The 23631-nt window shown below is 42.3% G+C and overlaps 1 protein-coding gene across 5 annotated transcripts in view; it reads left to right on the forward strand.

Annotated features, from left to right (window-relative positions):
- LOC121558072 (potassium channel subfamily T member 1-like) overlaps positions 1-23631 on the forward strand; it is a 159343-nt gene that overhangs the window by 84662 nt on the left and 51050 nt on the right. For all 5 annotated transcript variants that reach the window (XM_041871552.2, XM_041871554.2, XM_041871553.2 and 2 more), the window contains exons 4-11: positions 9694-9773; positions 11928-12030; positions 13409-13471; positions 13629-13677; positions 13987-14046; positions 18362-18436; positions 19317-19400; positions 21195-21289. In XM_041871552.2, the coding sequence (XP_041727486.2) occupies positions 9694-9773; positions 11928-12030; positions 13409-13471; positions 13629-13677; positions 13987-14046; positions 18362-18436; positions 19317-19400; positions 21195-21289 (609 nt within the window). The remainder of the gene's footprint in view (positions 1-9693; positions 9774-11927; positions 12031-13408; positions 13472-13628; positions 13678-13986; positions 14047-18361; positions 18437-19316; positions 19401-21194; positions 21290-23631) is intronic.

Below are 23631 nucleotides of genomic sequence, written 5' to 3' on the forward strand. Positions count from 1 at the left end.
AGTGGCTATCTGAGATCCCACAGGATGTGATATGTGACCAGGCTTTGGAATTGACTCAGAAAAACCACTCTAGAATGGAAAAACATAATTCTAATCGATCTTGATTGTGTTACCAGTGATGTGGTAAAAACAAGCTAACCACTATAAGAAGTAGTGTTTCTTGAGGATGTATCCTCACAGTCTATTGCAGGGGGCTGAACAAGGGAAGATAGATTATGTGATGCATACTGTACATTCCTATTGACTGAATGTGGAGCATGTGTAGGAGTCATTAATTAGAAGCAATTCTAATTACAGTACAAATATAAGGTGTCAGACATATCTGGGGCGGCTGGCTTGTTCTTCCTCAGAGCTGGTGTCTCTGTGTCGTGATACACCTCCAGTTTTCCTGAGCTGTGTTTGGAGGACGCACCGCTATTTTAAGTAGGTTGACTGGAGAGCAGTGGAGCTGGTTGGCTGGTCAGGGAGGGAGGGAGGGAGGGAGGGAGGGAAGGAGGGAGGGGGAGAGAGAGATAAAGAGCGCGAGAGAGATGGAGAGATAAAGAGAGAGATGGAGAGGGGGATGAGGGAGAGAGAGAGATAAAGAGCGCGAGAGAGATGGAGAGATAAAGAGAGAGATGGAGAGGGGGATGGAGGGAGAGAGAGAGAGATGGAGAGGGGGATGGAGGGAGTGAGAGAGAGATAAAGAGAGAAAGAGAGAAAGAGAGGTGGAGAGATGGAGAGGGGGATGGAGGGAGGGAGGGAGAGAGAGAGTGATAAAGAGAGAGATGGATGGAGGGAGAGAGTTCCCCTCCCTCCACTGTTTTAATATTCATGTCTGTTCTTGATATTTATAGAAGTCCCTGCTGCCCTTATACAGTATCTGAAGTTCAGCAGGAGGAAATTATTTATGCTGCTTGTTACTGGACTGTTTGTGTGTCAAAAGGATAAAAAGAGAGCAAGTTTAAAATCTCACATATCGCCTGGTCTAATATAGACAATTAATACGAATAGATTCATAGAAGAGTATGAACGCGAGAGCCAAGAGGGAAACTATATTTCTGTAATGATCTGAGAATTGAGATGAAATTTAGATTAAATAGTATGAGTATTTAAATAGATTCACGGGGGAAGAGTATGAACACGAGAGGACAGTGTCACGATTGTCGTAAGCAACGGACCAAGGCGCAGCGTGATATGCGTACATCTTTTAATGAGTACTTCAAACAACAACAAAACAACAAAACGATACGTGAAGTCCTAAGGTTAACAAACACAAAACCTCTCCGGAACAAGATCCCACAATTAACAAGTGCCAACAGGCTGCCTAAGTATGGTTCCCAATCAGAGACAACGAGCCACAGCTGTCTCTGATTGGGAACCACCCTGGCCAACATAGAAATAAACGATCTAGAAAGAAACACATAGAAAACAAAACATAGACACTACACACCCTGGCTCAACATTTAAGAGTCCCCAGAGCCAGGGCGTGACAGACAGATGTTACTGTATGAACAGGAGAGCTGAGAGGACACATGTTACTGTATGAACAGGAGAGCAGAGAGGACAAATGGTATTGCTGTAATGGTCTGAGAATTTAGTTGAAATTATGGACAAGTGACTACTTTCTGTGTCTCAAATGGATTGAAAAGAGAGCAAGATATAAAACATGAAAGAAATGCAAGTAAATTCATAGAGGAAGATGAGAGGGCAAATGCATTTCTGTAATGGTCCGAGAATTTATATGGAATTGTGGCCAAATGACAGTGTAGGTCTCAAGTCCAGATGGGCACTTAACCAAGGCCATTGACAACTGAAACAGATAACATGGGAAATCAACACAGCTGTGTGTCTCATATCAAACAATCCTCAGCCAATGGGATAACTGATCTGATCGTGATTTGAATAATGCAACAACTGTTTGGATGTGTTTCAGTCATTCCCCCATGATTACAATCCCTGACACCTGTGTATCTTATGCTACTGATGTGCCTTTTAAAACAAGACAGATTGTATGGTGTAAAGCATCTCTCTTCTATTCATCATGGTTTCACTGACTTCTCCCAACAGATGACAGTGAATCAGATAACAATCATGGTTTTACTGTTTTCTCCCAACAGATGACAGTGAATCAGATAACAATCATGGTTTTACTGTCTTCTCCTAACAGATGACAGTGAATCAGATAACAATCATGGTTTTACTGTCTTCTCCCAACAGATGACAGTGAATCAGATAACAATCATGGTTGTACTGTCTTCTCCCAACAGATGACAGTGAATCAGATAACAATCATGGTTTAATTAACTTCTTCCAACAGATGACAGTGAATCAGATAACAATCATGGTTTCATTGACTTCTCCCAACACAACAGATGACAGTGAATCAGATAACAATCATGGTTTAATTAACTTCTCCCAACAGATGACAGTGAAACAGATAACAATCATGGTTTCACTGACTTCTCCCAACAGATGACAGTGAATCAGATAACAATCATGGTTTCATTGACTTCTCCCAACAGATGACAGTGAATCAGATAACAATCATGGTTTCATTGACTTCTCCCAACAGATGACAGTGAATCAGATAACAATCATGGTTTCATTGACTTCTCCCAACAGATGACAGTCAATCAGATAACAATCATGGTTTAATTCACTTCTCCCAACAGATGACAGTGAATCAGATAACAGAGCATTTGATGCAGCTCTGTTCTGTTCTATTATACAGATTGCCCTGCAGTCAAAAATCAGTTTGATGTTAATTTACAGTGCACAGTGCAGATAAACAGTATGTCTTCCATATCTTAAATACCATATATATCATATACCTCTATGCGGACGACACCATTATGTATACATCTGGCCCTTCATTGGACACTGTGTTAACAAACCTCCAAACGAGCTTCAACGCCATATAACACTCCTTCCGTAGCCTCCAACTGCTCTTAAACACTAGTAAAACTAAATGCATGCTCTTCAACCGAACGCTGCTTGCACCCGCCCACCCGACTAGAATCACTACTCTCGGCGGGTCTGACCTAGAGTATGTGGACAACTACAAATACCTAGGTGTCTGGTTAGACTGTAAACTCTCCTCCCAGGCTCACATTAAGCATCTCCAATCAAAAGTTAGATCTAGAATCGGCTTCCTATTTCGCAAACAAAGCCTCCTTCACTCATGCTGCCAAACATGCCCTCGTAAAACTGACTATCCTACCGACCCTTGACTTTGGCGATGTCATTTACAAAATAGCCTCCAACACTCTACTCAGCAAATTGGATGTAGTCTATCACAGTGCCATCCGTTTTGTCACCAAAGCTCCATATACTACCCACCATTGTGACCTGTACGCTCTTGTTGGCTGGCCCTCACTACATATTCGTCGCCAAACCCACTGGCTCCAGGTCATCTATAAATCACTGCTAGGCAAATCCCCGTCTTACCTTAGCTCACTGGTCACCATAGCAACACCCACCCGTAGTCTGCGCTCCAGCAGGTATATCTCACTGGTCATCCCCAAAGCCAACACCTCCTTTGGCCGCCATTCCTTCCAGTTCTCTGTTGCCAATGACTGGAACGCACTGCAAAAATCTCTGAAGCTGGAGACTCTTATCTCCCTCACTAACTTTAAGCGTCAGTTGTCAGAGCAGCTTACCGATCACTGCACCTGTACACAGCCCATCTGTAATCAGCCCACACAACTACCTCATCCCCATATTGTTATTTACTTTGCTTATTTGCACCCCAGTATTTATTTTGCACATCTATCATTCCGGTGTTAATACGAAATTGTAACTATTTTGCACTATGGCCTATTTATTGCCTTACCTCCATAACTTACTACATTCGCACACACTGTATATATATATTTTCTGTTTGTATTTTTGACTTTATGTTTTGTTTACCCCATATGTAACTCTGTGTTGTTGTTTTTATCGCACTGCTTTGCTTTATCTTGGCCAGGTCGCAGTTGTAAATGAGAACTTGTTCTCAACTGGCTTACCTGGTTAAATAAAGGTGAAATAAAACAAATATATAAATATAATAATAATCTTCTCGTAGGGTGTGTGTGTGAGTGTGTGCATGCGTGCGTGCGTATGCATGTTTTTTATGCGTGTGTGTATGCATATGTATATTTGTGCGTGTGTTCAATGTGATTGTAAATAAATTATTTATGTTAAATTGTTCATTCAAATGGGTGTGTGTGCATGTATGTTGCATCGTGATACCTTTTATCAGATGTGTTAATGTACACACTGCACTTCTACAGTATCAATCCATATGTTCATATCATAGAAGACAATCAAACTGAACTGCAGGTGCAAGGAAAGAGAGGTGTCTGTGTCTATGGTTACATGGCCCACTTTAATAAGTATTTTCTCTTCTAAAGGGGTGTGTGTGCTGCCTCAATATTCCTTTAGATTTAGATAGTTTTTTCCCTGCCATAGTGTATTACTATGGATTGCTTTTGAACCAGGTCTTTTCATGTTTTAGAGTGTTTGTTTGTTGCCACCTTATAAAAGTGTAATTAGGTCTATGCTGAAGCAATGTTGGCTAGACATGATCAGCAATGAAAAGGTTTAGCAGTTCCTGCACACAATAACAGCTATGTATGGTAATAACAGTGATGTATGGCAATAACAGTGATAACAGTGATGTATGGTAATAACAGTGATGTATGGTAATAACAGTGATGTATGGTAATAACAGTGATGTATGGTAATAACAGTGATAACAGTGATGTATGGTAATAACAGTGATAACAGTGATGTATGGTAATAACAGTGATGTATGGTAATAACAGTGATGTATGGTAATAACAGTGATGTATGGCAATAACAGTGATAACAGTGATGTATGGTAATAACAGTGATGTATGGTAATAACAGTGATAACAGTGATGTAAGGTAATAACAGTGATGTATGGTAATAACAGTGATAACAGTGATGTATGGTAATAACAGTGATGTATGGTAATAACAGTGATGTATGGTAATAACAGTGATGTATGGTAATAACAGTGATGTATGGTAATAACAGTGATTTATGGTAATAACAGGGATGTATGGTAATAACAGTGATGTAATGTATGCATGTTGCCCTTGTGTTGCCTTGTTTGTATGTTTTCTATGTGAATCTACTCATGCACCTGTCTCTGTGTCTCTGTGTCTCTGTGTCTCTATGTACCTGTGTCTCTGTGTCTCTGTGTCTTTGTGTACCTGTGTCTATGTGTACCTGTGTCTCTGTGTCTCTGTGTCTTTATGTACCTGTGTACCTGTGTATCTATACTGTGATATTGATTATGTCATCATGCATATCCCCGGTCCCTCTTTCTTTGCTGGGTGTTTCTATGGTGAGCATGTGTGTGTGCTGTGTACGAGTGGTTCCGTGTCTTTACAGCACCACTTATTGGTTCACCACATGAGAATGGAGTGGACATTTCCTGCCTGGAGGCTGTCTCCATGTGGTAAAGAGATAGAGGGAGATAGAGAGAGAGATAAAACAAGGGGGGATAGAGAGAGATAAAACGAGGGGGAGAGAGAGAGATAAAGAGAGGGGAGAGAGCAAGAGAGAGAGAGAGAGAGAGAGAGAGAGAGAGAGAGAGAGAGAGAGAGAGAGAGAGAGAGAGAGAGAGAGAGAGAGAGAGAGAGAGAACAGGGACATGAAGGCTAGAAGGAGAGGAGGATTGGAGAGCAGGTTAACCTACACATCTCTTAGTATACAGTGTACCCTCTGTAGACATGCAGACCCCCCCTCTCTCTCTCTCTCTCTCTCTCTCTCTCTCTATCTCTCTCTCTCTCTCTCTCTCTCTATCTATCTATGCTTCCCTCAGGATAAGGCTCCAGTAATTGCCCTACTCCTTTTCTCTCCTCTTCATTCCTTCCTCTCTTCTCCTCTCCTCCCTATTCATCTTGTCAGAAGGCTCCAAGGGCCCTGCAGGAGTTTACAGCCCATTATTGTTCCCCTCTGCTGTCATTAGGGGAGGCAACCCCTTTTGTTACAGAGACACATAAAATAGATATCTTTCACCCCCACTTTAGATTAGTCTACATCTATTCTAGATAAAGAAGTCAAAGTTAGCTCTCCCTTCATTTATAACCACACAGACCCACCCCAATATTCAGTTCATGAGCCCTTATTAATGTACTTGCTTTACATTAACGTCAAAGTGTTTCATTAGATTGCTAAGACCAGTGTTCCCAACTCCGGCCCTCAGGTACCGCCAACAGAACACATTGTTGTTGTAGCCCCTGACAAAAAAACTTGATTCAACTTGTCAAGGGCTTGGTGATTAGTTGACAAGTAGAATCAGGTGTGCTTGTCAGGGGCCACAACAAAAAATATGTACTGTTGGGGGTACTGGAGGATCGGAGTTGGGAAACACTGCTATAGACCTGTGCAACTGTATAGAATGAAATATATATTTTAAAGTGACCAGCTTGTCAATTATGAATGAATTGTACCACAGGGGTGATCCATAAGTCACAGTCACTACACTGTTCCTTTTTACTTATTCATGAAATGATGGAATAGGAGAGTCCAATCAGGAATACATGGAATAGTTGAAGGACCAATGAGAGTGCAGGATATAAATATTTAGAACCTCTGGTCTGTGGTGATGTCACACACAGGAAGTGGTGGGTAGGGAGGGGCTGCCCCACAACAAAGCTGTCTACAGCTAGAAGCTACAGTCTATGTGATGTGTTTATCCATAGCATTAGGATCTAATATTATGACTCAAATTATTAATGAGCAATCCTACTTCCTACATGATTAAACCTCCACTCCTATGTACAGTATATAAGTTGCTGGGGGACATTGTACTGTAGGCCTACTAAGGGGTTGGATGTGTGCTTGGTGAATTGCATCATGGGAGAAGAAGTCAACTATAATTATGCTCGAGGCAGCAATGTAAAATAACTAATTTGGTTGGAGGAACCATCGCAATTTAGAGACGTACATAATTTAAGGTCCTTTAAAATCCTCCACTGGCAATGATATCACCATAGCTACATAGCTATCAGAGCATCAAATTAAAAATCAGTGTGGCTTAAACCTCAGCTGCACATCGCACATTTCAACAGTCAGGCAAAAGTCTTCTTCAGCCAAACAGGCAGTGGTGTTGAAACAGATTGCATGCCTCATATGTGCCTCATGTGTCACATCAGATTTATTACTTGGATATCTTCTGAGTCATATCAACACAATATTCACTCTCTAATAGATAGTTCAAAATTACCATGGTTACTCTACATCTCCTTGTTGTCATGACAGTAATTGGCCACTGTGGGTTATATAGTAGACAATAAAAGGGGTCATTACGATTGATGGCTTTTTTACACTAAACCCATTCCAGGAAAGGGGGTCATTACGATTGATGGCTTTTTTACACTAAACCCAATCCAGGAAAGCAGAATCAATCAAAGCAGCTGGAAATGGTGACCATTTTTTATGTTACATATGATTAAGTATCCTGTTTTAACTGTGTTTGCCTTCACTCTGTCGCTATTCTTTTGGTGCATTTTGAAAAGCAACTTACAGTGGGGAAAAAAAGTATTTAGTCAGCCACCAATTGTGCAAGTTCTCCCACTTAAAAAGATGAGAGAGGCCTGTAATTTTCATCATAGGTACACGTCAACTATGACAGACAAAATGAGGGAAAAAAATCCAGAAAATCACATTGTAGGATTTTTAATGAATTTATTTGCAAATTATGGTGGAAAATAAGTATTTGGTCAATAACAAAAGTTTCTCAATACATTGTTATATACCCTTTGTTAGCAATGACACAGGTCAAACGTTTTCTGTAAGTCTTCACAAGGTTTTCACACACTGTTGCTGGTATTTTGGCCCATTCCTCCATGCAGATCTCCTCTAGAGCAGTGATGTTTTGGGGCTGTCGCTGGGCAACACAGACTTTCAACTCCCTCCAAAGATTTTCTATGGGGTTGAGATCTGGAGACTGGCTAGGCCACTCCTTCGTTGCCCGGGCGGTGTGTTTGGGATCATTGTCATGCTGAAAGACCCAGCCACGTTTCATCTTCAATGCCCTTGCTGATGGAAGGAGGTTTTCACTCAAAATCTCACGATACATGGCCCCATTCATTCTTTCCTTTACACGGATCAGTCGTCCTGGTCCCTTTGCAGAAAAACAGCCCCAAAGCATGATGTTTCCACCCCCATGCTTCACAGTAGGTATGGTGTTCTTTGGATGCAACTCAGCATTCTTTGTCCTCCAAACACGACGAGTTGAGTTTTTACCAAAAAGTTCTATATTAGTTTCATCTGACCATATGACATTCTCCCAATCCTCTTCTGGATCATCCAAATGCACTCTAGCAAACTTCAGACGGGCCTGGACATGTACTGGCTTAAGCAGGGGGACACATCTGGCACTGCAGGATTTGAGTCCCTGGCGGCGTAGTGTGTTACTGATGGTAGGCTTTGTTACTTTGGTCCCAGCTCTCTGCAGGTCATTCACTAGGTCCCCCCGTGTGGTTCTGGGATTTTTTATCACCGTTCTTGTGATCATTTTGACCCCACGGGGTGAGATCTCGCGTGGAGCCCCAGATCGAGGGAGATTATCAGTGGTCTTGTATGTCTTCCATTTCCTAATAATTGCTTCCACAGTTGATTTCTTCAAACCAAGCTGCTTACCTATTGCAGATTCAGTCTTCCCAGCCTGGTGCAGGTCTACAATTTTGTTTCTGGTGTCCTTTGACAGCTCTTTGGTCTTGGCCATAGTGGAGTTTGGAGTGTGACTGTTTGAGGTTGTGGACAGGTGTCTTTTATACTGATAACAAGTTCAAACAGGTGCCATTAATACAGGTAACGGGTGGAGGACAGAGGAGCCTCATAAAGAAGAAGTTACAGGTCTGTGAGAACCAGAAATCTTGCTTGTTTGTAGGTGACCAAATACTTATTTTCCACCATCATTTGCAAATAAATTCATTAAAAATCCTACAATGTGATTTTCTGGATTTTTTTTTCTCAATTTGTCTGTCATAGTTGACGTGTACCTATGATGAAAATTACAGGCCTCTCTCATCTTTTTAAGTGGGAGAACATGCACAATTGGTGGCTGACTAAATACTTTTTTCCCCCACTGTATATGCTATTTTTCATTGTCTCACACTGCTGAAGGCCTCCGAGGTAACAGATAAACAAAGAGACCAGAGCCTTCCAGCATTCAACAACACAATGCATCATGCTTAAGCTTGTCTACTCACTGATATCACAAAACAGTTCAATCAAATAACCATGGTCCTTCTATATGGATGCATTAGTCATTCCATGGTAGATGTACTGACTGTCTCAGTCTCTCTGCAGGGTGAATGAGTTCTATGGTAGATGTACTGACTGTCTCTGTCTCTCTGCAGGGTGCAGGAGGAGTTATATGGTAGATGTACTGACTGTCTCTGTCTCTCTGCAGGGTGCAGGAGGAGTTATATGGTAGATGTACTGACTGTCTCTGTCTCTCTGCAGGGTGCAGCAGGAGTTATATGGTAGATGTACTGACTGTCTCTGTCTCTCTGCAGGGTGCAGCAGGAGTTATATGGTAGATGTACTGACTGTCTCAGTCTCTCTGCAGGGTGAAGGAGTTCTATGGTAGATGTACTGACTGTCTCTGTCTCTCTGCAGGGTGCAGGAGGAGTTATATGGTAGATGTACTGACTGTCTCTGTCTCTCTCTCTCTCTCTCTCCAGGGTGCAGGTGGAGTTTTATGTGAATGAAAACACCTTCAAGGAGAGGCTCAAGCTGTTCTTCATCAAAAACCAAAGGTCAAGTAAGTGGAGTAGAGCACAGAGAAGTTTGGACTTTATTACTGTCTCATATAACACAACATAACTAGGAAGTCACAAAGGTCCTCCTAATGCAGGGGAATACAGTAACGTAAGTCATTAAGGTCTATTGCAGATCCAATTTCAGCTCTAGTCTGGTTCTTCAATTAGTTGTCTTGACGCATGGTGCTGTATCTCAGGTCTGCACACCATGTTGCTGTCAGGAGGACAATGCTTTAGGTATTTTGTTGAGGGAGAGAGTATTATCATTTCTTATTAGGACATAAGTAATGGATACAGCCAGGGTGGGATTGCTCCTGCATTCTGAAAAAGACATTGGAACTGTCAACTTGACACCCACAATGCACAATGTCTACAATCTCTGTGTGCTTGTGTTTTCCTGCGTGCGTACCTGTGTGTTTGTACATGCATGTGTGTGCCTGTGTGTGTGTGTGTTTGTGTGTGTGTGTGTGTCTGTTTGTTTGTGTGTGTGTGTGTGTGTTTTTGTGCGATTGTGCCAGTGTGTGTGTGTGTGTGTGTGTTTTTACATGCGTGTGTGTGTGTGTGTCTGTGTGCGTGTGTAATTGCTGCAGTATGTTGTTAGTGCTTCCTATGTGCTTGTCAATATCTCTGAACAACTTCCCATCACTTACAGAGAAAATATCATGGCCAAATAGAAAGGCCACGCCAACTCTATAGAGTTTACTGCTTGCTAAGCCAGATTGTTTTGGCCCCTGTTCAATTCAAACCCATTGTGAAGCGTTTGATGTGGGTGTTTTTTTTTGTAACTGTGTCACTGCTGTATTAATACTGCAAAGAGATGAAATGGGAGGCTTGGTTGATTGAAACGTGAACAGTCTTTAAGGCAGCTAGCGCCACCCTCTGACTGACATGTGTATCTGCAGCCAGGCAAGTTGTGTGGGTGCTGATGTGTGTGTGTGTCATTGTGTGTGTGTGTGTGTGTTAATTATGTGTGTGTGTGTGTGTGTGTGTGTGTGTCATTGTGTGTGTGTGTGTGTGTGTGTGTGTCATTGTGTGTGTGTGAATGTGTGTCATTGTGTGTGTGTGTGTGTGTGTGTGTGTGTGTGTGTGTGTGTGTGTGTGTGTGTGTGTGTGTGTGTGTGTGTGTGTGTGTGTGTGTGTGTGCGCGTGTGGGTGTGTGTCATTGTGTGTGTTCAGCATTGTGCGAGAGCCAGTGTTGTTGTAATGGCTTTACTGACAGCATGTTGTGTTATTGGGTCTTCTTCCTGATATATCACAATAAGTAGTCCTCTATTCTACTGGTTTACATACCTGCCACAACATAAAGCAAACACGATCTCCCCCACAGGTTGTCATATAGTTGTGGATCTAACACCATAGCAGTTCACCCTGTCTTCAAAGCAGACCTGTGATATGTTGTTGCTGGGAGCTGTGTGTGAAAGAGAAAGGGAGGGGTAAAGGGGATACCTAGTCAGTTGTACAACTGAATACATTCAACCGAAATAGGTCTTCCGCATTTAACCCAAACCCTCTGAATCAGAGACATCAGTTGTGACGGTCTGCCAGACCAGCATGACGCCTGGTCCTCACGGCTCTGTGCATAGACAGATAGAGTCACTTTAGACCTGGCAGAGTAGCAACACAGCCTGGGCAACATCATGTCACTTAAACAGGTAGGGTTGTGGTAAGGAGAGATGTCCGGTAGGGTAGAGTCACCGGTTCTGTGCATAGACAGATATACAGTAGTCACTTTATTCTGTCCAGAGACAGGCAGAACAGCAACTAGAAGGGCAGTACTGACACAGGCTCAGGTGAGGAGAGATGGTTTACCTGTCAGACTCACTAAGTTCAGTTTCTGGGCAGTTAAAAACAAACTTTCTAGACTTGTATATTCCCATACCAATGTGTGTTGCGTTACAGAAACATGACAGCAAACATTAGCCAGATTTACTCATATAGGCCAGATTAAACAGATTTGTTTTTTCAATATAAATCAGCACAAATTCAGTTACTCTTTACTTTACCATGGTATGTTATTCCTTCCCATAAGCTTCATTTGACCTTTGTCAACTATAATTGTTTAATTCCCTCTGGGAAACAGGTTAAGATTTACTCACAATGCAATTACTTAGTAAATCTGGCCTTTAGTGTTCTCTATTGTGTTTGTTCCCCTGCAGGCCTGAGGATCCGTCTGTTTAACTTCTCCTTGAAGCTGTTGACGTGTGCCCTATACGTCCTCAGAGTGGCTCTGGACGACCCCGAACAGGTCACTGGTGTATGGTGAGTAACTGCTCATTTGATCTCCTAATAAATCCTATTATTTCATTTCCTACTAGTGACCGTAGCATTTGTTAAACTGTGATTTCTAATTCGGGTGTTGAACACATTGTGTTGGAGTTATCAAATTTTACTCTTATATATTTATATATACTGAACAAAAATATAAACGCAACATGCAACAATTTCAAAGATTTTACTGAGTTACAGTTCATATAAGGAAATCAGTCAACTGAAATAAATTCATTAGGCCCTAATCTATGGATTTCACATGATTGGGCAGGGGCACAGCCATGGGTGGGCCTGGGAGGGCATAGGCCCACCCACTTGGGAGCCAGGCCAACCCACTGGGGAGCCAGGCCCAGCCAATCAGAATGAGTGTTTCCCCACAAAAGGGCTTTATTACAGACAGAAATACTCCTCAGTACCCCCTCCCCCGCCTCAAACGATCCCGCAGGTGAAGAAGCCGGATGTGGAGGTCCTAGGCTGGCGTGGTTACACGTGGTCTGTGGTTGTGAGGCCGTGTGGACGTACTGCCAAATTCTCTAAAACGATGTTGGAGGTGGCTTATGGTAGAGAAATTCTCTGGCATATTCTTTGGCAACAGCTCTGTTGGACATTCCTGCAATCAGCATGCCAATTGCATGCTCCCTCAAAACTTGAAACACCTGTGGCACTGTGTTGTGTGACAAAACTGCATATTTTAGAGTGGCCTTTTATTGTACCCAGCACAAGGTGCACCTGTGTAATGATCATGCTGTTTAATCAGCTTCTTGATATGCCACACCTGTGAGGTGGATGGATTATCTTGGCAAAGGAGAAATGTTCACTAACAGGCATGTAAACAAATTTGTGCACAAAATTTGAGAGAAATAAGCTTTTTGTGCATATGGAATATTTCTGGGATCTTTTATTTCAGCTCATGAAACATGTGACCAACACTTTACTTGTTGCGTTTATATTTTTTGTTCAGTAGCTAGATCAAATCTAAAAAGATGGTATCTATTCAGGTATTGTCTGATTCAGAGAATCTACCGCTAACTTTTACCCAAAGTTGAAAATAAAATGGTATTTGGTCAAGATAAGATAGATCCAGAGTTTGGAATGAATGTTATATCTGTCTGAGACACAAAAGGCTTTAAAGAGCAGCGGCGATGGTGAAGGGGCATTCTCTCTCTCAGTGTAGTGATGTGGAAGCAGGATGTTTTTTATTGTATATATCGCCACCGGCTGCTCTTAAAGAAATAGTCCCTCTGCCTCCAATCCATCACCATGACAACACGCAGAGTGAGTGAAGGTGCCTATAAGCCACAGGGTATATATTTCACCACACGCTCTCTCTCTCTGAACGACTTCCCTTTGCAATGGATTTCCTCTGCAGTGTGAACTGTCAGAACCGAACAAACACAGCAGCAGAATCTACAGAAAGCACAGAAATCAACTGGTGAGTTATGAGGGTCAAACATTTACACGCTCTCACGGGCTTTGAATGGGTTTTTTATTGTGTTTATCTCACAGCTATCAGGTGGTGTTTGTAATTAGTCTTGTCTAATAATCAATATATAGAGTGTAATCAATACCATTGTTTTGTCTTGTGAAAGGGAGTTGATTTTCTGGGTGAACAGAAGGGTTCCTGTATGGGCAATACAGGTAAAAGAAGACTGAGATTCACTGACACTGCTTTGATAATACATTACTGGCTTCTCATTTCTTCCATTCAACAATAGCCAAGTAATCACTCTGGGTCAAACTCACAAGTGAACATTTCCCTGACCATCTCCCCCTTCCCCTGTAGCCAATACATTAGCAAAACAAGACATCTGAACACTCACAGCCTCCCAGATGAAAAGATTTTAGAACAGAAAACACATATTTTCCTCAGTGATGGATTTCCTGGGAGGTTATGTGGCAAGATTGCAGCCCTGGTAATCTGTGTGCCTCTACTCTACTCTGCTCCAGGTGATCGTGGCCTTAATCAGCTTCCTGGAGGCGATGCTCCTTACATATCTCAGCTACAAAGTAAGACACCTCAGCTCTACTCTGTCAGGCTCCTTTCACACTGCTCACAGGATATAATCGACACCACAAAGGACGTAATTTCATTCATTCTGTCAAGCAGAGTCATGTGTCGTGTCTTTGCGAGATTGCAATTAATTGGTGAACTTTCTGGCATATTTTTTAAGCGCCAGCCTCAGCTCTAACCTGAGCCAGATGAACAGGTCATTAATACACTATACAAATTAACCATGGAATCCTAATGAATGAAAGATGAGGTGTCCGTCCTACATTGATTTTTTTCGTTCAATTGGGCTCTTTCCTTAAATAGCTCATTACTGCTGCAGTGCTACTACCCTTTAATTAATTAGGCTGTTTTACTTTTACGTTAGGAAGACAAAGTGCAGTGTGTTTTTTTGTTTTGCTTTGTTTTGGCAGATGGCTTCAATCCCCAATTGTTTTACAGTTTTTCTCCATTGGTTTGGCTCATTTCTTGAAACAGAAATTACATTCTCAAAACTACATGGACAAACCTCCAAACCACTTGGCAATTGTTCACAACAGAATTGAATTTCTCATTCATTTCATCAAATTGCAAATGTCTAAGTACATGTCTCAATGTCTCAGTACATCTTTGCAAATGATTAAGTACAGGTAGCCTACATTTAGCACAATTTCCAAGTGAATAGATCTTGTTGATCTAAACTGATTGTTGATTCTCAGTCTAATGGTTGTTCGCTCCAAAACGTGTCAGCGTCATTTCATTGTATAAGTCATCACATGCACAATAGTCTGTTCAATTGTCAAAATTAGTCAAGAACATAATACCATGAATACCATATATGAATCCCTTGGAACATTTGATAAATTTATTACAGCAATTGACAGTCAGGTGAAACTAGAACTTGACTAACGAAGGAGGAGTTTCACACATCTCAGATGACCAATCAAACAGTATGTTTAGTTACCTGACAGGTGCTGTCCATGACTGTGAATGCTGCCAAACATGTATGTAAAGAGCTTGACCATGCAGGACCAGTACAATTTCTGAACATGGAGGCACCTGGCCAAGTAAATGAACAAGGGCAACTGCCTGCTCGAGGAAGAGGAAGAAGAAGAAGAGGAGGAGGAGGAGTAAGGGTGCGTGGTGGTGGAATAGGGGGAAGAGGCCGAGGAGCACGAAGACACCATGCTGTCCCGGATGAAATTCGGGCCACAATTATAGACCATGTCATCAACCATGGCCTCACAATGGCGGAGGCAGGTCGCCGAGTGCAGCCTAATGTGCCTCGCTCAACAGTCTCCTCCATCATCCAAACCTTTCGCAGGGAAAACAGGTATGTAGTCAGTCAATGATGGAATTATATGTTGTATAGGACAGGACACTGTGCATAGAGCAAGAAATATATTTATTTACATATTTACCTATTCATTTAGTGTGTGTGTGTGATAGGCCTACAGTAATATCTTACCTCAATGGGATGTTATGATACTAAAAATGACAAGAAAAACATTGGAGAAAATAAACTATGGAATAGTTTATTTTCTACAGTATTGATGATACAGTTTACAGTAGTATTCCAGTCACTGTGCAGTGATGCATTAGAATTGTGGTAAAGTTACTGTAAGTAAAACAACAATACAATTACATAGGTAACTCATTCTGTAAGGAATACATAAGGTATACATTACGAATGGAGTGTTGTCCTTTGACTTCTATATCTAGGATTGGACGACAACCTTGCACAGGTGGCAGAGGAAAACTTCTCAATGAACAACAAGAACAAGAGATCTGTAACATGGTGATGGCAAATAATGCCATCACATTGAGACAGATCCGCGCTGCAATCCTACAAGACAATGCCATATTCCAAAATGTCAACTCTATAAGCATCTCCACAATAGACCGGATATTGAAGAAGCATCAGATGACAATGAAGCAAATTTACAGGGTACCATTTGAGAGGAACTCTGATAGAGTGAAAGAGCTGCGGTACCAGTATGTACATGTAAGTCAGTTACTGGTTGTCCATCATTATAACATTTTTACAATTAAGCAGTGGTTCCCAAACTTTTTTGGCTTCAGTACCCACTTTACCTGATTTGTGTATCCAGGTAATCCAGGTATGGAAGTATTTGATTTATCTGACTTCAACATTTCGCCTAAAAACTGCAGCTTACTGTATGATGCAATTATCATTATAATCCTTATTTTGAAGAATATAACATACAATAAGAAAAGGGGTCAAAGAGCTGCAATTAGTGCCTCCCATGTAAATCTATCTAATACTGTGGGTTTTACTGTAACATTTCAGTAAGTCTAGTCATTGATGATTTCCCCCTCCCCTTTCTGTCAAATACCCCCTGTAGTACCTCTGCATAGGGGTACATGTACCCCAGGTTTGGAACCACTGGAGTAGTGGCCAGTAGTATATTGAACTTGTGGAGAACATAGAACATTCCTATGTAATTGTCTGTAACTGTAGTGTATGACTCTTCTGTATGACTGATTTGATGTTTTCTTTTTTACGCTATTGTAGAGAATAATGGCATTGGAAGGAAACGAGACCCATCACATCCTCGTGTTTGTGGATGAAGCTGGCTTCAACCTGGCCAAGGGCCGAAGACGTGGCCGAATATTATTGGCCACCGGGCCATGGTGGATGTCCCAGGCCAGCGAGGGGGCAATATAACTATGTGTGCTGCCATATCGGAGAATGGTGTGGCCACTCACATCCCCAGTCTTGGCCCATACAATACACAGAAGCTCCTCATCTTCTTGGACCGCCTTCATGTTGATTTGATCCCTGAAAATGAGAGCGGTCTCGTAGGGCCTCACCTACCACAATATGTCATTGTATGGGACAATGTGAATTTCCACCGTGGCCCGCTCATCAGGGCCTGGTTCACTACTCATCCAAGGATGGTCATGGTGTTCCTACCACCTTACTCTCCTTTCCTCAATCCTATTGAGGAGTATTTCTCCGCTTGGAGGTGGAGAGTGTATGAGCATCGGGCTCAAGATCAGAGGTCCCTGCTCCATGCAATGGACGCTGCGTGTGAGGATATTACAGGAGATCAGTGTAGGGGATGGTTGCGACATGCACGCCGTTTCTTCCCTCGTTGCATCGCAAGGGAGAATATACGCTGTGATGTGGACGAGAATCTGTGGCCAGACAGACAGCAGCGTGTGGATGGCCAGGAGGGTGAGGACAGCGACCAGTGAAGAACTGTTAGTTGTGAAACTCCAGCTTTATTTACAGCACTGTAGGCTGCATATAATTTTCATTGTTTTTTGTTTGTGTGTTTATATTACAGTATATTATGCTGTATACATTTTCTTTTTACTCTGATGTATGGAAGTTACTTTATGTGTGTGAATGATAATGGTTACAATTTCCTTGGCAGTATGAGTGCAATGTGTGATGTCAAACCTTGGAGGCTACTCTTACCCTAAAATCCTATTTATTTTTTTCAGTTTTATACACAATTGTATTCTGTTAGCTAGACAAAAAACAGTACAGTAACCATTGTCAATGAAGGACTGGGCTAAGACTGAAAGGTGGACATGAGGGATATTTCAATGGTCCTCTGCCATAGTGACAAAACATCTAAACATTTTGACTTGCAGTGCTTACACAATGCCAAAGGGACGAAGCATTTTGGGGGCACTGACTGTTTAAATGAGAAGGAAATTTAGTTTTGACACATGCGTGAACTGTTTTGGGAGAGGTATGAGCTTTTGCAGGTGAACCATGGTGTTGTGCCGAACCATCCACGTTATTTTGGCTAAAGCACCAAGAGTGTTGAGAACGTCCGGTCTGTTTCAAGAAATGAGCCAAAGCAATTGAGAAGGATCTTTGCCATTTTCGTGGCACTGACTCCTTATATGGGAAAGGAATTTAGTTTTGAAGCATGAGTGAACAGTTTTAGGAGAGATATGAGCTTTTGCAAGTGAGCTATAGTGTTGTGCTGAACTGTAAGACTGTTTTGCCAAATGATCTTAGAGTTTTGAGAATGTAATTTCTGTTTCAAGAAATGAGCCAAACCAATGGAGAAAAACTGTAATGAATCCTGTCATTATGTTCTCTCCTGCCTGTAGTGCCAGATGGGAAGGGTTTGCAGAATTGGTTCCATTGCGCCAGGCAAGCGCAGTCAAACCCGGCTAAAGTATTTTAAATGATGTCGAACATTATTTGAACCGAGGTCTGATTATTCCAACAGTATTAACATTGTTTTGGGGGGATTCGTACCATATCACTATCACTGTTATTAGTCCACAGACAGAGCCAGAACCTTATTGCCTTACTCACATATTGATCCTGTTTCTATCTTTCAGGGGAATATCTGGGAGCAGATGTTCCAGATCTCTTTCATTCTGGAGATGATCAATACCGTGCCATTTATAATCACTGTGAGTCTTCTTCTACCTGATTCCACACGCACGCGCACACACACACACCTTGTTTTCCATCTGTACCATAATCAAATATTTAAAATAGACACCTAATATCAATGGGCTTCAGGCGTGCTGATGATGTATTGGTATTGAATGGCTCTGGTCTGATTGTGAATTCACGTTGTGTGACGTCCCTCTGATATTCTGTATTCATCATGGAGCATGCACACAACGTCCAACAGAGAAATGTGACAGAGTACAAATGAGTTGTTGCCTACACTATGAGAAATGTGGTGCTGAAAAATAGATTCATTTCAGTGGCTCAAACCATATGCCACAAAGCAAACAAGGCCAATTAGTGAACATCAAATCAAGTGTAGATCTTACCGTGAAGTGATTACTTACAAGCCCTTAACCAACAATGCATTTGAAGAAATAGAGTTAAGAAGATATTTACTAAATAAACTAAAGTAAAAAATAAAATAAAAAGTAACACAATAAAATAACAATAACGAGGCTATATACAGGGGGTATCGGTACCGAGTCAATGTGCGGAGGTACAGGTTATTCGAGGTAATTTGTACATGTAGGTTGGGGTAAAGTGACTATGCATAGATAATAAACAGCAAGTAGCAGCAGTGTAAAAACTGGGGGGTTGGGGGTCAGTGTAAATAGTCCGGTTGGCCATTTGATGTTCAGCAGTCTGATGGCTTGGGGGTAGAAGCCAACATATGACTTTTGCAATGTTTATATTTTATATGATGAGTATCATAGCCGTGATTCCAGGCTCTAGAGAGCTGGGAGTATGGTAATGTGAGACTGTGAGTATTGAAACTTGATGGTAGGTGCATACACTGCACACTGTGCATATGAATTCATACAATTGTCTCTTCAGATCTTCTGGCGTCCATTGAGAAACATCTTCATCCCAGTGTTTCTCAACTGCTGGTTAGCCAAGTGTGCCCTGGAGAATATGATTGTGAGTATATGCTATAGCCATAACGCAGCAGGCAAAACTGGACAGAAATGGTTGCAATGGCGTTATAATTATGTTGTTTTGTTCGCAGGGAATGGGTTCTTCCTATTAAAATGCTTAACTTCTCATAAATTATACTGTATATAGCCTGCTTGCAGAATAGTTGCTATAGAATAACTTAACTCTGCATTATGTGGGTGGAGAAAAACAGTGGTAAGAATTCCCTGGTTATGGATAGTCTGTAGATTCCCAGTCAGTTAATTTTTTTGGGGGGGAAAGCAGACCGTCAATGAGTATAGATTTGAGCCAGAGCCAGCATGTATCTCTGTGGGCAGATGGTTAGGTCCAGGGCCAAGGAGACCAGTTCTGAGAGGAAGAACAGGTCCAGCCTGGAGAAGTTGAAGGGAATTAGCTAGTCAGCCAGCCAGAAACAAACACAAGGTATGAAGGGACGTGGTGGGTAGGTAGCTTGAAGAGATTGAAGGGAGGCTTCAGCCAAACAGAAACATTAACAAGGTGTGAAGGGACGTGGTGGGTAGGTAGCTTGAAGAGATTGAAGGGAGGTTTCAGCCAAACAGAAACATTAACAAGGTGTGAAGGGATGTGGTGGGTAGGTAGCTTGAAGAGACTGAAGGGAGGCTTCAGCCAAACAGAAACATTAACAAGGTGTGAAGGGACGTGGTGGGTAGGTAGCTTGAAGAGACTGAAGGGAGGCTTCAGCCAATCAGAAACATTAACAAGGTGTGGCATGGACTGCATGCTGTATCTGAGGGAAGGTCGTGAATGGTTGACTGCATCAGTATCAAAGTAACCAGCAAGGCAGATAGGTTTTATAACTAAATAAATAGATAGATAGATGGTGCAGTAGATGAATAAGCAGACAGACAGATAGACTGACCAGCACAGCAGACCAACTGACTGACCAACCGATTTAACATGAACCCTAATCCTCTTTCTGTATCTCCCCTTCCCTCTCTCTGTATCTCTCCTTCTCTCTCTCTGTATCTCTCCTTCTCTCTCTCTGTATCTCTCCTTCCCTCTCTCTGTATCTCTCCTTCCCTCTCTCTGTATCTCTCCATCTCTCTCTGTATCTCTCATTCTCTCTCTCTGTATATCTCCTTCCCTCTCTCTGTATCTCTCCTTCCCTCTCTCTGTATCTTTCCATCTCTCTCTTTGTATCTCTCCTTCTCTCTCTCTGTATATCTCCTTCCCTCTCTCTGTATCTCTCCTTCTCTCTCTCTGTATCTCTCATTCTCTCTCTCTGTATCTCTCCTTCTCTCTCTGTATCTCTCCTTCTCTAACTCTGTATCTCTCCTTCCCTCTCTCTGTATCTCTCCTTCTCTCTCTCTGTATCTCTCCTTCTCTCTCTCTGTATCTCTCCTTCTCTCTCTCTGTATCTCTCCTTCTCTCTCTCTGTATCTCTCCTTCTCTCTCTCTGTATCTCTCCTTCTCTCTCTCTGTATCTCTCCTTCTCTCACTCTGTATATCTCCTTCCCTCTCTCTGTATCTCTCCTTCTCTCTCTCTGTATCTCTCCTTCCCTCTCTCTGTATCTCTCCTTCTCTCTCTCTGTATCTCTCCTTCTCTCTCTCTGTATCTCTCCTTCCCTCTCTCTGTATCTCTCCTTCTCTCTCTCTGTATATCTCCTTCCCTCTCTCTGTATCTCTCCTTCTCTCACTCTGTATCTCTCCTTCCCTCTCTCTGTATCTCTCCTTCCCTCTCTCTGTATCTCTCCTTCCCTCTCTCTGTATCTCTCCTTCTCTCTCTCTGCTTCTATCCCTCCCCCTCTTTATCCTCAGAACGATCTTCATCGTGCCATCCAGAGGAACCACTCTGCCATGTTCAACCAGGTCCTCATCCTCATCTGCACCCTACTCTGTCTGGTCTTCACTGGGTATGTGTCCTCTGATCCCAGCCTCTCTTCCCTGGAGCTCCTTGGATCTGGGCCCATTGGCTTCATCTCATTCCACAAAGGAGGTCCCTCCCATCTGCCCTTTTTCATTCCCAGTCACAGATCTGATAAAATCTGTTTAGGTGTAAGCAACATTGAAAGAATGAGGTGGAGCTATCCAAGTGGGCAAGACTGGTTCGAATGACATCATCAACAACCAGCTTGGCCCACTGAGATAGTTTTCTCATGCCCAGTTGTTTCAGATCTGTGAAGGGGAGTGAACAAGGGCATATACAGTGCCTTGCAAAAGTATTCATCCCCCTTGGCGTTTTTCCTATTTTGTTGCAATACAACCTGTAATTTAAATGAATTTTTATTTCATGTAATGGACATACACAAAATAGTCCAAATTGGTGAAGAGAAATGAAAAAAATAACTTGTTTCAAAAGATTCTAAAAAATAAATAACGGAAAAGTGGTGTGTGCATATGTATTCACCCCCTTCGCTATGAAGCCCCTAAACAAGATCTGGTGCAACCAATTACCTTCAGAAGTCACATAATTAGTTAAATAAAGTCCACCTGTGTGCAATCTAAGTGTCACATGATCTCAATATATATACACCTGTTCTGAAAAGCAACACCACTAAGCAAGGGGCACCACCAAGCAAGCAGCACCATGAAGACCAAGGAGCTCTCCAAACAGGTCAGGGACAAAGTTGTTGAGAAGTACAGATCAGGGTTGGGTTATAAAATAATATTCGAAACTTTGAACATCCCACGGAGCACCATTAAATCCATTATTAAAAAATGGAAAGAATATGGCATCACAACAAACCTGCCAAGAGAGGGCCGCCCACCCAAACTCACGGACCAGGCAAGGAGGGCCATAATCAGAGGCAACAAAGAGACCAAAAATAACCCTGAAGGAGCTGCAAAGCTCCACAGCGGAGATTGGAGTATCTGTCCATAGGACCACTTTAAGCCGTACACTCCACAGAGCTGGGCTTTACGGAAGAGTGGCCAGAAAAAAGCCATTGCTTAAAGAAAAAAATAAGCAAACACATTTGGTGTTCGCCAAAAGGCATGTGGGAGACTCCCAAACATATGGAAGAAGGTAATCTGGTCAGATGAGACAAAAATTGAGCTTTTTGGCCATCAAGGAAAACGCAATGTCTGGCGGAAACCCAACACCTCTCATCATCCCAAGAACACCATCCCCACAGTGAAGCATGGTGGTGGCAGCATCATGCTGTGAGGATGTTTTTCATCGGCAGGGACTGGGAAACTGGTCAAAATTGAAGGAATGATGGATGGCGCTAAATACAGGGAAATTCTTGAGGGAAACCTGTTTCAGTCTTCCAGAGATTTGAGACTGGGACGGAGGTTCACCTTCCAGCAGGACAATGACCCTAAGCATACTGCTAAAGCAACACTCGAGTGGTTTAAGGGGAAACATTTAAATGTCTTGGAATGGCCTAATCAAAGCCCAGACCTCAATCCAATTGAGAATCTGTGGTATGACTTAAAGATTGCTGTACACCAGCGGAACCCATCCAACTTGAAGGAGCTGGAGCAGTTTTTCCTTGAAGAATGGGAAAAAATCCCAGTGGCTAGATGTGCCGAGCTTATAGAGACATACCCCAAGAGACTTGCAGCTGTAATTGCTGCAAAAGGTGGCTCTACAGAGTATTGACTTTGTCTTATTTCTTATTTTGCATCTTCAAAGTGGTAGGCATGTTGTGTAAATCAAATGATACAAACCCCCAAAATCCATTTGAATTCCAGGTTGTAATGCAACAAAATAGAAAAAAGAGCCAAGGGGGGTGAATACTTTCGCAAGCCACTGTAGGAGGAAAGGAAACAACTCTCTAGAATGAAATGCAGCCCCTGATCTCCCCCTTTCATCCCTGGAGCTCCCTGGGACCTTCTCCTCTCCTCCATCCACTAACATCTTGACTCCACGTTATCCAATACAGGGAATTAACTGAGGAAGTCAGGCAGAACAGACAGCAGAATCAATGGTGTCATTCTCACTGATTACACATATCAGAGCAGAAGTGTTGCGTTGCATCGATCGTTGGGAAAGTAGGGTTTTGATCCTTAATCTGCCAGGCTGAATTTCATTGTGGAAAGTATATGCATGTCAAACTGTCTGTTTAAATATCACGAGCGATGAGAACAGGAAAAAAAACACTAGACCACCTTTACTCCACACACAGAGACGCATACAAAGCTCTCCCTCGCCCTCCATTTGGCAAATCTGACCATAACTCTATCCTCCTGATTCCTGCTTATAAGCAAAAACTAAAGCAGGAAGCACCAGTGACTCGGTTAATAAAAAAGT

This window comes from Coregonus clupeaformis, chromosome 18, assembly GCF_020615455.1.
Source record: "Coregonus clupeaformis isolate EN_2021a chromosome 18, ASM2061545v1, whole genome shotgun sequence".
NCBI classification, from domain to species: Eukaryota; Metazoa; Chordata; class Actinopteri; order Salmoniformes; family Salmonidae; genus Coregonus; species Coregonus clupeaformis.